This window comes from Ornithorhynchus anatinus, chromosome 3 (genome assembly GCF_004115215.2).
Source record: "Ornithorhynchus anatinus isolate Pmale09 chromosome 3, mOrnAna1.pri.v4, whole genome shotgun sequence".
Classification (NCBI taxonomy): domain Eukaryota; kingdom Metazoa; phylum Chordata; class Mammalia; order Monotremata; family Ornithorhynchidae; genus Ornithorhynchus; species Ornithorhynchus anatinus.
Window position 1 is genome coordinate 51,054,012 of NC_041730.1, and position 13,051 is coordinate 51,067,062.

The 13,051-nt window shown below is 47.2% G+C and overlaps 1 protein-coding gene across 1 annotated transcript in view; it reads left to right on the forward strand.

Annotated features, from left to right (window-relative positions):
* Window positions 1-13,051, forward strand: part of PSTPIP2 (proline-serine-threonine phosphatase interacting protein 2) — an 87,923-nt gene that overhangs the window by 65,152 nt on the left and 9,720 nt on the right. Inside the window, exons 6-9 of the mRNA XM_029059376.2 lie at window positions 2,940-3,002; window positions 4,460-4,558; window positions 6,705-6,750; window positions 8,657-8,736. Of these exons, the coding sequence (XP_028915209.1) occupies window positions 2,940-3,002; window positions 4,460-4,558; window positions 6,705-6,750; window positions 8,657-8,736 (288 nt within the window). The remainder of the gene's footprint in view (window positions 1-2,939; window positions 3,003-4,459; window positions 4,559-6,704; window positions 6,751-8,656; window positions 8,737-13,051) is intronic.

The window sequence follows — 13,051 nt, forward strand, 5'->3', positions numbered from 1 at the left end:
TTCTGGAAGCTAGGCTCTTTCCAAGCACCAAGAGAAGGGCAAGAGCACGGGCTTGAGAGTCAGAGGGTGTGGATTCTAATCCTGGCTCTGCCACTTGTCTGCTGTGGGACCTTGGGCAAGCCACTTAACTTCTCTGTGCCTCAGTTATCTCATCTGGAAAATGGGGATTAAAACTGTAAGCCCCACAAGGGGCAACTTGATTACCCTGTATCCACCCCAGTGCTTAAAACAGTGCTTGGCACACAGAAAATTAACAAATATTATCGTTATTAAATAGATCAAAGTGTTGAGAGGTCCCTTTAGCTGGGAAGCAAAAGGACCATGCAATTCCAGTCTCCACAGTCTTGAGATCAGCTGCCAGTCATTTTCCTAACAAAGACCTTGCCATGCACACTGTCTGCAATACAGTCTCAGATCCATGCCTCCAAGCCGACTCACTCGTGTCCACCCGTGCGCTTAGTACAGTGCCTGGTACATAGTAAGTGCTTAACAAGCACCATACAGACCTGCTTGGGGCCCAAAGACATTGATATACCTATTCTTATTATTTCTGACATTTGTTCAAAGCTCAATTTGTGTGAAACACGAGACTAAGCACTGGGAAAAGTCAGTGAATTCGACTTGGCCCCTGGGGGTTCACAGTCTCTAAGGTACAGGAAGAACATACATGGGGCATGGGAGGGCACCAACCAGGCTAATTCAGTAAAAACCAACAAATTCAAGATATTTTGGTGTTTGTGAATTACTGACTATGGGTCAAGCACTGTACTAAGCCCTGAGGCAGGTACAAGATGGTGAGGTCAGACAGAGTCCCTGTCCCACATAAACCCTTGCAGTCTAAGTAGGAGGGAGAACAGGTACTGAATCCCCATTTTATGCACGCGGAAACCGAGGCCCAGAGAAGTTAAGTGACTTTCCTAAGGTCCACAGCAGGAAAATGTCCCAGTTGGGAGTAGAACCCAGGTCCTCAGATTCCCAGGTCCACACTCGCTCTATTAGGCCATGCTGCATAGTAAGCGCTTAACAAATACCATCATTATTCAGTGCTTAAAACAGTGCTTGGCACATAGTAAGCATTTAACAAATGCCATAATTATTATTATAGCAACAAGAAGAGCAGCAATCATTGCTCTAAAATAGACTACACACATTAATAAAAATCATTATGGTACTTGTTATGCACTTAATATGTACCAAGCACTGTTTTAAGCACTGGGGTAGTACAGGTTAATCAGGTCGGACCCTGTACCATATGGGACTCACAGTCTTAATTCCCGTTTTACAGATGAGGTAACTGAGGCACAGAGAAGTGAAGTGACTTGCCCTAGGTCACACAGCAGACAGGTGGTGGAGCTGGGATTAGAACCCATGACCTTCTGATTCCCAGGCCCGGTCTCTATCTACGCTGTGCTGCTTCCCATTGTGGGCAGGAAACGTTTCTACTAAATCTGTTCCATCCTACTCTCCCAAGTGCTTAGTACAGTGCTCTGCACACTGTAAGCGCTCAGTAAATACAGTTGATTGATTGATTGATTGATTGCTGGAGGGCTTGGTCCCCCCTGGGTTCTCACCATGCCAGGCAAGTTTGTCATTTGTTCTTCGGATCAGTCACAACTTTCCTAAGGTCCAGAGATTGTGGCAAGATGGTGTTCTGGCCAGCGGACTCCCCAGGGGACAAGTGTCTCAGTCAGGCAGTCGTCAGTCGTATTTATTGAGCGCTTACTGTGGCAGAGCGCTGAACTAAGCGCTTGGGAGAGCACAGTATAACAATATAACAGGCACATTCCCTGCCCACAACAAGCTGACGGTCTAGAGGGGGAGACAGACATTAATATAGATAGATCACAGATATATACGTAAGCGCTATGGGGCTCAGTGGGGGGATGAATAAAGGGAGCAAGTCAGGGCGACGCAGATGGGAGTGGGAGAAGGGGAAAGGAGGGCTTAGTCAGGGAAGACCTCTTGGAGGAGATGTGCCTTCACTAAGGCTTTGAAGGGCCGGGGAGAGTCATTGTCTGTCAGATATGAGGAGGGAGGGCGTTCCAGGCCAGAGGTAGGATGTGGGAGAGAGGCCGGTAGCGAGATAGATGAGGCTGAGTTACAGTGAGAAGGTTAGCATTAGAGGACCAAAGTGTGCTGGCTGGGTTGGAGTAGGAGAGTAGCCAAGTGAGGTAGCGGGTAAGGTGATTGAGTGCTTTAAAGCCCATGGCGAGGAGTTTCTTCTTGAGTCAGAGGTGGATGGACAACCACTGGCCTGTCTTTGAGAAGTGGGGAAACATGGCCTTCACATTTTTGTAGCAAAATGACCTGAGTAGCAGAGTGAAATATGGACTGGAGTGGGGAGAAATGGGAGATAGGAAGGTAAGCAAGGAGACTGATAGAGTAAACTAGGCAGGATAGGCTAAGTGATCGGATTAACACGATAGCATTTTGGATGGAGAGGAAAGGTCGGATTTTAGGGGGGAAGGAAGTCAGTGGTATTTACTGAGCGCTTACCGTGTTCAGGACACTGTACTAAAGCGCTTGGGCGAGTACTACACAATAATATAAAAGACACACTCCCAGCCCACAAGGAGCTCTGTCATTACCACTACCCTTCGGCAATTGTATGGTGAAACTGGGTTTAGAAAAGTGCTTTATAATCAGTTTCATTGGAACAGTGGTGGTAGGGTAGTTTCCTATTCTGAGATGACTCTTCGTGGTAAGGAAGCTAAAACAGAAACAGCAGTTTTTTACACTAGAGCAGGGGGTCGACAACCTCTTTTTTTTTTTAAACGGAAGAACCAAGAGGATTGAAACTCTGAAATAGGTGACCACATTGAACCGCACCGTGCACGTTGTAGGCTGATGAGGTCATATGTCCAAGCTGCAGTAGAGTTGGCCCAAATATTGTCTTTTCATTGTGATTATTAATCACGTGGATGCTATTTTCTCCGCAGATAGAAGTTTTAATGGACAGCATACATAAACAGAGAAGCCTACAGTTTAAGAAAACCTTGGACGTAAGTATTCCTTGTTCAAGTTTCGAAAGGTCGAGGATTTTTCTGTGGGTAGCGGGTGTATGAAATCTTCGATTCATTGTCATATTTATTGAGTGCTTACGGTGTGCAGAACAATGTACTAAGCACTTGGGAGAGTGCAGTATAATAAATAATAGACATTCAGGAACTCATTTTCTAGGCACGCCGATTGTCAACAGTGATAGTCTACTGTATTAATGACATGTATATATCTATTATTCTACTTATCTATTTTGGTGGTAGTGATGCCTGTCTGTTTGTTTTGTTTTGTTGTCTGTCTCCCCCTTCTAGACTGCGAGCCCGTTGTTGGGTAGGGATTGTCTCTATCTGTTGCCGAATTGTACTTTCCAAGGGCTTAGTACAGTGCTCTGCACACAGTAAGCACTCAGTAAATACGACTGAATGAATGAATATTTTAAAAACTGTTAGTGTCTATGTGGCGGTGGAACCGGGCCGATGGGCGGGCAGGTTCTCGTATTGCCAGATTTAGTCCATTTCCGAAGGTTGTGGGAGGGGTTGGGGGAAAGACAGACCTTCCCAAGGAAAATGAGGTAGAGCATTGAGCAGTAGAGGACAGTCTTAATAATAATAATAATAACGGCATTTATTAAGCACTTACTATGTGCCGAGCACTGCTCTAACCGCTTAATAATTCAACCCATTGCTTCTCCCCATCTCCCACAGTTCCCCAGAGAATCTTCATCGGCCCTTGGGTTTGAGACTGCCCACCCTGTCCAAACTCCTCAGCCAATTGCCCACCACCTAGTTTTTGCCCATCAGTGCAGTGCTTAAGCACTCACTCCAGTGCTTTGCACACAGTAAGCGCTCAATAGATAGGATGGACTGAATGAGGCCTGGTCTTAGCTAGGGTCTTAACAAGTAGTAACCCAGAAGCGTGGCTCAGTGGAAAGAGCTCGGGCTTAGGTGGTCATGGGTTCTAATCCCAGCTCCACCACCTGTCAGCTGTGTGACTTTGGGCAAGTCACTTGACTTCTCGGTGCCTTGGTTACCTCATCTGTAAAATGGAGATTAAGACTGTGAGCCTCATGTAGGACAACCTGATTACCCTGTATCTACCTCGGCGCTGTTTAGATTACTGTGGAAATGTCAGTGGAGGGGTGAAGGGAAAGGTCCCTTTTGTGGATTTGTTTAGGGGAATGGAAGTCATGAGGCTGTCTGCCTCAATTTTCCCTTCGAATGCAGGAAGAGAGACCTCACCAGGGAGAGTCTTACCGTGTTTGCCACCTAAGGAAGGAATTTGAAGTGTATAAGCTTCATGAACTTGGTCCGTCAGTTTCAGCGGGGTTCCCCCCAGGCGGGATGATTGGCTCCTTGAGTTTGGTGGCCATCTCTGGGGAAGAAATCCATGTTTTTTGCCGGTGATAAGGAAATTGTGCGTTTTTCTACTCTTCTTACCCTTCCCCCACTGAATCACAAAGGCCAAGAAAGCCTATGAACAGAGGTGTAAAGACAAGGATGAAGCCGAACAGGCCGTACATCGGAATGCTAACACAGTAACTCCAAAGCAGCAGGAAAAGGTACGTGTTTAGCGCAGAGTCCGAGAGGAGTTTGGCCAGGTTAGAGAGAAATCGGGCTGTAGGCAAAGCATCTTTTAAAATAAAATTTTAAAAGAGAAGCAGCGTCACTCAGTGGAAAGAGCATAGGTTTGGGAGACAGCAGTCATGGGTTCAAATTCCAGCTCTACCACTTGTCAGCTGTGTGACTGTGGGCAAGTCACTTAGCTTCTCTGTGCCTCAGTTACCTCATCTGTAAAATGGGGATTAAGAGTGTGAGCCTCACGTGGGACAACCTGATGACCCTGTATCTACTCCAGCGCTTAAAACAGTGCTCTGCACATAGTAAGTGCTTAACAAATACCAACATTATTATTATTGTTAAAATTATAACCGAGTCCCTTAGCACTGGGACTAAAATGCTTCATACTACTAATAATAATAATTATGGTTTTTGTTAAGCGCTTATTGTGTGCCAGGCACTGTACTAAATGCCGGGGGACACGAGGCAATCAGGTTGGACACAGTCCCTGTCCCACATGGAGCTCACCATCTTAATCCCCATTTTACAGGAGAAGGAACTGAGGCCCAGAGAAGTGAAGTGAGTTGCCCAAGGTCACACGGCGGACAAGTGGCAGAGCCGGGATTCGAACCCAGGTGCTTCTGACTCCCAGGCCCGTGCTCTATCCACTAGGCCATGCTGCTTCGTGCTAGTGAGGCTCACTCTGCTTGATCCTAGAATGGCCACGAGAGCTCATGGAAAGAGCGGATATCAGGAGACCTGAGTTCTTTCATTCATTCTGCCAATCGTATTTATTGAGGGCTTCCTGTGTGCAGAGCACTGTACTGAGCACTTGGGAGAGTACGGTATAACAGTCAACAGAGACATTCCCTGCCCACAAGCTGCTTTTAGTCCTAGTTCTGCTACTGGTCTGGCTGGGCAATGTGGGCAAATCACAACCCCTCTGTAAAATAGGCATTTCTTGCTCCAACCCAGGCCACACACTTTGCTCCTGTAATGACAACCTGCTCACTGGACCTCCCCTCATCTGTGTCACTGCTGACCCTTTGCCCACGTCCTCCCTCCGGCCTGGATTGCCCTCCCTCTTTATAGCTGATGGACGATAACTGTCCTTCAAAGCCGTATTAAAAGCACATCCCCTTCCCTGACTAAGCCCCCCGTTTCCTCTTCTCCCACTCCCTTCCCTGTCACATTTGTTCCCTTTATCCACCCCTCCCACAGCACATATGCACATATCCCTAACTTAGATTTCTGTCTGTATCCCCTTTTAGACTGTAAGCTTGTTTTGGGCAGGGAACATGTCTACCAGTGTTTGGCACATAGTAAGCGCTTAGCAAACACCATCATTGTTATTATTATTATTATTATTATATTGTACTCTCCCAACCACTCAGTACAGTGCTCTGTACATAGCAAGCGCTCAATAAATGCCGCCGATTGACGGATGTGGTAACTGCTTCTTCCTACCTCCCGGGGATGATGTAAAGATAAAATGAGATAAGCCCTCTGCAAATTCAAGGGATTATTATTATTATTATTATATTCAAATTGATAGAGAAGCAGTATGACGTAGTGGAAAGAGCAGGGACCTAGGAGTCAGGGGACCTGGGTTCTAATCCTGGCTCCGCCACTTGTCTGCCGGGTAACCTTGAGCGAGTCACTTCACTTCTCTGGGCCTCAGTTCCCTCATCTGTAAAATGGGGATTAAGACGGTGAGCCCCACGTGGGACAGGGACTGGTCCAGCCTGATCATCTTGTATCTCCCCCAGCATTTAGTACAGTGCCTGGCACATAGTAAGCACTTAATATATCATCTGATCGATCCTGGGAATTATGTGAAGGGCCAGGCATAAGGTGTTTTGTGGATGGGTACTTTTTTTTTATTTTACAAGTCGGGCAGGTCTGGAATGACCCATTATTGTGCTGCCCACAGGACCATACTGCCACTTTCCCTCTGCCAAGAGGGAGCCAACAGTTTGGAAGATTCCTCAGGGTCTTGAGATGAAAAATTTGGGTGGGGCTGGGGCCGGGCCTGGGCCGGGGGGTGGCCATCGTTCCTGACTGCCTAGATCTGCGGGGCTTTCATTTGGGAAAGCCAATTTCCCTCCCCTAATGGATGGATTTCCCACTGTGCTTTTCTTCTCCCAGCTTTTTGTGAAGTTGGCCACCTCAAAGACGGCTGCGGAGGATTCTGGTGAGTGCGTTATCTTACCGTTCCCGTCAGTGTGAAGGAAAGGATTTGGGGTTTCAGTTGTGCTGGGATGGCCCGAGCGGCAGAATCTACCGATTGCCAAAACCCAGCCTGGATGTCCTTTCTCCTCAGAGCGGGATGGGAGGGGGAATCCACCAGTAGTATTTACTGAATGCCTCTCGAGAACAGTGTACTGAACACTTGAGATTACAATACAGTAGCGTTAGTAGATCCGCTCATTGCCTCGAGGCAACGTACCAGACAAGTTGACTGCCCACAGTGAGCTTACAGTCTTTTACAGCTCTTTGAGCCAAGGGGTCATAGATATTACTTCTGACGTATGCCCTCGCGGGCAAGGGCAGTATCTGTACCCAGTTGGCAGCCCAGAACTGCAGTGGGTGAGGACGACCCTCAACACCGACACGCTTTGGTTGGATTTGTGCAGCGGGGCTAAGGTGGAAGCCCGTTGTATGAAGAAATTCCCCAACTTCGATTCACTGAGGATTCGGTCCCCGCGGTGGAATTCACGGGCATCCAACACGTGTCCCATCAGCCCAGTGTGGCACTTTGGACCGCCGACTGAATGTGTCGTGCTTGACTGTGGGGTGCGGCTCACTTGAGCGTCGACTGTGGCCCTCCTGAGATATTTAGCAATTTTTCTATTCCCTATTTAGCGAATGTACCCGAACCACTACAGGCCAGTAGTTTCTAGTCAGATATAAGATGAGCCCTGCCTGAATCCCCCGCCCACGCCAGTTCTCGAGAACCGCTGAATCTTTTAATTCCGGTATGCTCATTGACTTGATCAGAACTGACCAATGGCTAGCATGATGCTTATAACTGCCCGCATTTGTACTGATAAAGTTGATTCAGATGTTTTAAAAATTATTCTGTGACAACTAAAAAAATCCCAATTTTTGAATAACTCGAATGCTACACTTTTCTGTTGCCATCAAAAATAAAAATTCATAAGCCTAGCACATACGTGGGTTTTTTGTCATGCAGCCCATTATTGGGGGAAAAAAAAAAATTGGACATCCGGTTGAAGTTTGTCCCGGATCTCTGCCTGTCAGAGACTTATAGTTGTGTTGCAAAGAAAGTGAAACAAAGAACAGTAGTTTTGTGGACCCCATGTTCTGCTTTGTCTATGCTGCTGACTCAGTTTTTGACCCTGTGAAGGTGACCGCACCTTCCTTAATAGCCTCTTTTTCCTAATTTTTGAATATGACTATGATGACACCTTAATAATAATAATAATAATAATGGTATTTGTTAAGCGCTTACTACGTGCCAGGCACCGTGCTAAGCACTAGGGTGGATACAAACAAATCGGGTTGGACATGGTTCCTGCTCCACGTGGGGCTCACAGTCTCAATCTCCATTTTATAGATGAGGTCACTGAGGCCCAGAGAAATGAAGTGACTTGCCTAAGGTCACACTTGGGCCTAATGGCCTAGTGGATAGAGCACGGTCCGGGCAGTCAGAAGGACCTGGATTCTAATTCTAGCTCCACCACTTGTCTGCCTTTTGAGCTTGGGCAAATCATTTCCCTTCTCTGTGCCTCAGTTACTTCATCTGTAAAATGAGGATTGAGACTCTGAGCCCCATATGGGACGTGGACTGGGTTCACCCTGATAAGCTTGAATCTTCCCCTGCATTTAGTACAGTGCCTGTCATATAGTAAGTACTTAACTAATAACATTCAAAAAAAACCAACACCTGTGGACTTTAGGATTCAACGAGAAGACACCTGTAAGTTGTGTAAATTTTTATTTTATTACTGGTAACTGTAAAAGTACCAGTCAAATAAAGCAACATTTTCTGATCCCTTGAGCCAAAGGTGTTGAACTGCTGATTAGAAATTTTTCCTGGGAACCTCCCTTCATTTCCACCCCTCAATTTATTTCAGACAAAGCGTACTTACTTCACATCAACTTGCTGGATAAGATCAGAGAAGACTGGCAAAGTGAACACATCAAAGCTTGTGAGGTAAAAGGACCTGTGATGGATGGGAGGGAATTTCATGGCGAACCCCGTCCTCCCTGCTCTTGCTGCAATCTCTTCTCCTTTCAAATGTCGCATGAACGGACCTTGTTATTTAAAGGGTGGAATGGAGTGTTAGAATAAATTTTCAGGGAGTCTGAGTACACTCACTCCAGAATCTGTTCTTTGACTTGTCTTGATATTGTGCTCGTAGTTTGTTGACTCTGTTGTTTGTTATTCGCAATCCATTCTAACGTTTGTCTTTGTCCTTTTACCCCAGCGCATAATGGGGTTCCCAGGTAGGGCAAGTAAGGAAGTTGATTATTGTCCTTATTATCATCATCATCATTATTATTATTATTACTCTCCTACTCCAACCCAGCCCGCACTCTTCGCTCCTCTAATGCTAATCTTCTCACCGTACCTCGATCTCCTCTGTCTTGATGCCCACCCCTCGCCCACGTCCTGCCTCTGGCCTGGAGCGCCCTTCCTTCGGCCTGGAACGCCCGCCTTCCTCAACTCCAACAATTATTCTCCCCCATTCAAAGCCTTACTGATAGCACATCTCCAAGAGGCCTTCCCTGAATAAACCCTCCTTTGCTCTTCTCCCACTCCTGTCTGTGTCACCCTGACTTGCTTCCTTTGTTTATCTCCCTCCCCCCACCCAAAGCCCCACAGCACTTATGTACATATCAATAATTTATTTATATTAATGTCTGTCTTCCCCTCTTCTGGACTGTAAGCTCATTGTGGACAGGGAAGCTGTCTGTTGTTATATTGTGCTTCGTAAACGCTTAGTACAGTGCTCTGCACACAGTTAACGCTCAATAAATACGATCACCTGAATAATAATAATTATGGTATTTGTTAAGCGCTTGCCATGTGCCAGGTACTGTACTAAGCAAATACAAGCAAGTCGGTTTGAACATAATCCCTGCCTCACGAGGGGCTCACAGTCTCAATCCCCCTTTTCCAGATGAGGTAACTGAGGCCCAGAGAAGTGAAGTGACTTGCCCGAGGTCACACAGCAGACAAATGGCAGAACCGGGATTAAAACCCACGACCTCCTGCTCCTAGGCCCGTGCTCTATCCTCTACGTTATGCTGCTTCTAATGAATGAATTAGGATTATTTAATTATATTCTAATTGTATTTTTATCTATCTCAGCCCCAAGCTTGGTACAAAGTAAGCACTTTCTACAGAAATACCATGACTGTTATCAACAACCAACTAACCCTTCATTCTTATAGACGGTCTCTGAGAGATCCTTGATTGACGTGACCCTGCGGCCTCTCGAATCCTCCCCTCCTGCCTCCCTGCAATCTTGCATTTCCTTCTGCATCCAGGACAGCTCAAGCTCAGCCTTCCCAAAACTGAACTCCTCATCTTCCCTCCTAAACGCCCTCCACCACCTACCGTCCATGAGCGTTACACAGCCCGCTATCCTCTTGGTCTCTTCATTTTTTCATTCAATAGTATTTATTGAGCGCTTACTATGTGCAGAGCACTGTACTAAGCGCTTGGGATGAACAAGTCGGCAACAGATAGAGACAGTCACTGCCGTTTGACAGGCTTACAGTCTAATCGGGGGAGACGGACAGACAAGAACAATGGCAATAAATAGAGTCAAGGGGAAGAACATCTCGTAAAAACAATGGCAACTAAATAGAATCGAGGCGATGTACAATTCATTAACAAAATAAATAGGGTAATGAAAATATATACAGTTGAGCGGACGAGTACAGTGCTGTGGGGATGGGAAGGGAGAGGTGGAGGAACAGAGGGAAAAGGGGAAAAAGAGGGTTTAGCTGCGGAGAGGTAAAGGGGGGATGGCAGAGGGAGTAGAGGGAGAAGAGGAGCTCAGTCTGGGAACGCCTCTTGGAGGAGGTGAGTTTCAAGTAGGGTTTTGAAGAGGGAAAGAGAATCAGTTTGGCGGAAGTGAGGAGGGAGGGCGTTCCGGGACCGCGGGAGGACGTGACCCAGGGGTCGACGGCGGGATAGGCGAGACCGAGGGACGGTGAGGAGGTGGGAGGCAGAGGAGCGGAGCGTGCGGGGTGGGTGGTATAAAGAGAGAAGGGAGGAGAGGTAGGAAGGGGCAAGGTGATGGAGAGCCTTGAAGCCTAGAGTGAGGAGTTTTTGTTTGGAGTGGAGGTCGATAGGCAACCACTGGAGTTGTTTAAGAAGGGGAGTGACATGCCCAGATCATTTCTGCAGGAAGATGAGCCGGGCAGCGGAGTGAAGAATAGACTGGAGCGGGGCGAGAGAGGAGGAAGGGAGGTCAGAGAGAAGGCTGACACAGTAGTCTAGCCGGGATATAACGAGAGCCCGTAACAGTAAGGTAGCCGTTTGGGTGGAGAGGAAAGGGCGGATCTTGGCGATATTGTAGAGGTGAAACCGGCAGGTCTCGGTAATGGATAGGATGTGTGGGGTGAACAAGAGAGACGAGTCAAGGATGACACCGAGATTGCGGGCCCGAGAGACGGGAAGGATGGTAGTGCCATCGACGGTGATAGAGAAGTCTGGGAGAGGACTGGGTTTGGGAGGGAAGATGAGGAGCTCAGTCTTGCTCAGTCTCTTAAGTTCGTAACCTTAGCATTATCCTTGACTCACCCCTCCCCACTCTGTCACTCTGTCCTGTTGCTTCTCCTACAACGACTCCAGAATCGTCCCCTTCCCTTCCGTCCAAACTACTACCATGCTGGTCCAAAAAGCCGTTCTATCCCAACTTGGCCACTGCTTCAGACTCCTTGAATACCTCCCTGTCTCCTGCCTTTCACCTTTTCAGCCCTGCCTGCTGCCTGGATCGATTTTTCTGAAATATCATTCTCTACAAATCACCTGTCTCCGCAAAAACCTCCAATGGTCGCCCATCTCTGTCTGCATCTAGCGGAAGCTTTTGACCATTGTCTTTAAGGAATTCAATCTGTGCTCTCTCTCTCTCTTCCCTCACACTTATCTCACCCCTTGTGGCTTAGTGGAAAGAGCACGGGCTGGGGAGTCAGGACATGGGTTCTAATCCCAGCTCCGTCCCTTGTCTGCTGTGTGACCTTAGGCAAGCCACTAAACTTCTCTGTGCCTCAGTTCCCTCATCTCTAAAATGGGAATTAAAACTGTGAGCCCCAGGTGGGACCACCTGATGATCTTATATCTACCCTAACGCTTAGGACAGTGCAGCGTGGCTCAGTGGAAAGAGCATGGGCTTTGGAGTCAGAGGTCATGGGTTCGAATCCCGGCTCAGCCACTTGTCCGCTGGGTGACTTTGGGCAAGTCACTTAACTTCTCGGTGCCTCAGTTACCTCATCTGTAAAATGGGGATTAAGACTGTGAGCCCCACGTGGGACAACCTGATTCCCCTGTGTCTACCCCAGCGCTTAGAACAGTGCTTGGCACATAGTAAGCGCTTAACAAATACCAACATTATTATTATTATTGGCACATAGTAAGCATTTTAATACCGTAATTATTATTACATCCCACCTGGCACGCTTCATTTCTCTCAAGCAAACATACTCACTTCTGCCTTGTTCTCATCTCACTTGCTATCGACCTTTTTCTCACTATCTTCTGCCTGGAACTCTTTCCCCCTTCGTATCCGGCAGATCACTACTGTGCACACAGTAAGTGCTCCAAAACGATCAATTGAGTCGGCGTCTTTCTGAAATTCCGTCTCTCCAGGAAGTCTTCCCTGATCAATTGCTTGTTCCCCCACACTATTTTCACCCACAGCTGCCACGTCAGCATTTACATGTCACCTAAGAACTTGAGAGCACACGCTTCCAACCCCACAGCACTTATGTTCGTAACTTCATTCTCTTTGGATTCCTCCCACCTGTGATTTATTTTAGTGTCTGTCTTCCCAGCTAGATGAGGGCAGGAATCGTGAGAAGCAGTATGGCCTAGTGGATAGAGCACGGCCCTGGGAGTCAGAAGGACCTGTATTCTAATCCCGGCTCCACCACTTGTCCACCTTGGGCAAGTCACTTCACTTCTCTAGGCCTCAGTTCCCTCATCTGTAAAATGGGGATTAAGATTGTGAGTCCCCTGCGGGACAGGGACTGTGTCCAACCTGACTGCCAGCTTTTAGTATAGTGCCTGGCACTTAACAAATGCCACAGAAAAACCATCATGTCTGTTCATGCAACTATACTGTCCCAAGCATATAGTACAGTGCTCTGTACCCAGAGGAGTTTAATAAGTACTACTGATAGGTAGTTTGATTGGAGAATTCTTCCACCTTTCCCCCCTCAATTAGGATATTTTCCCCTATCGGGTTTAGTGTTCTCTAATAACTCCTCTAGCGATCATTCTCTTTAATTTAACA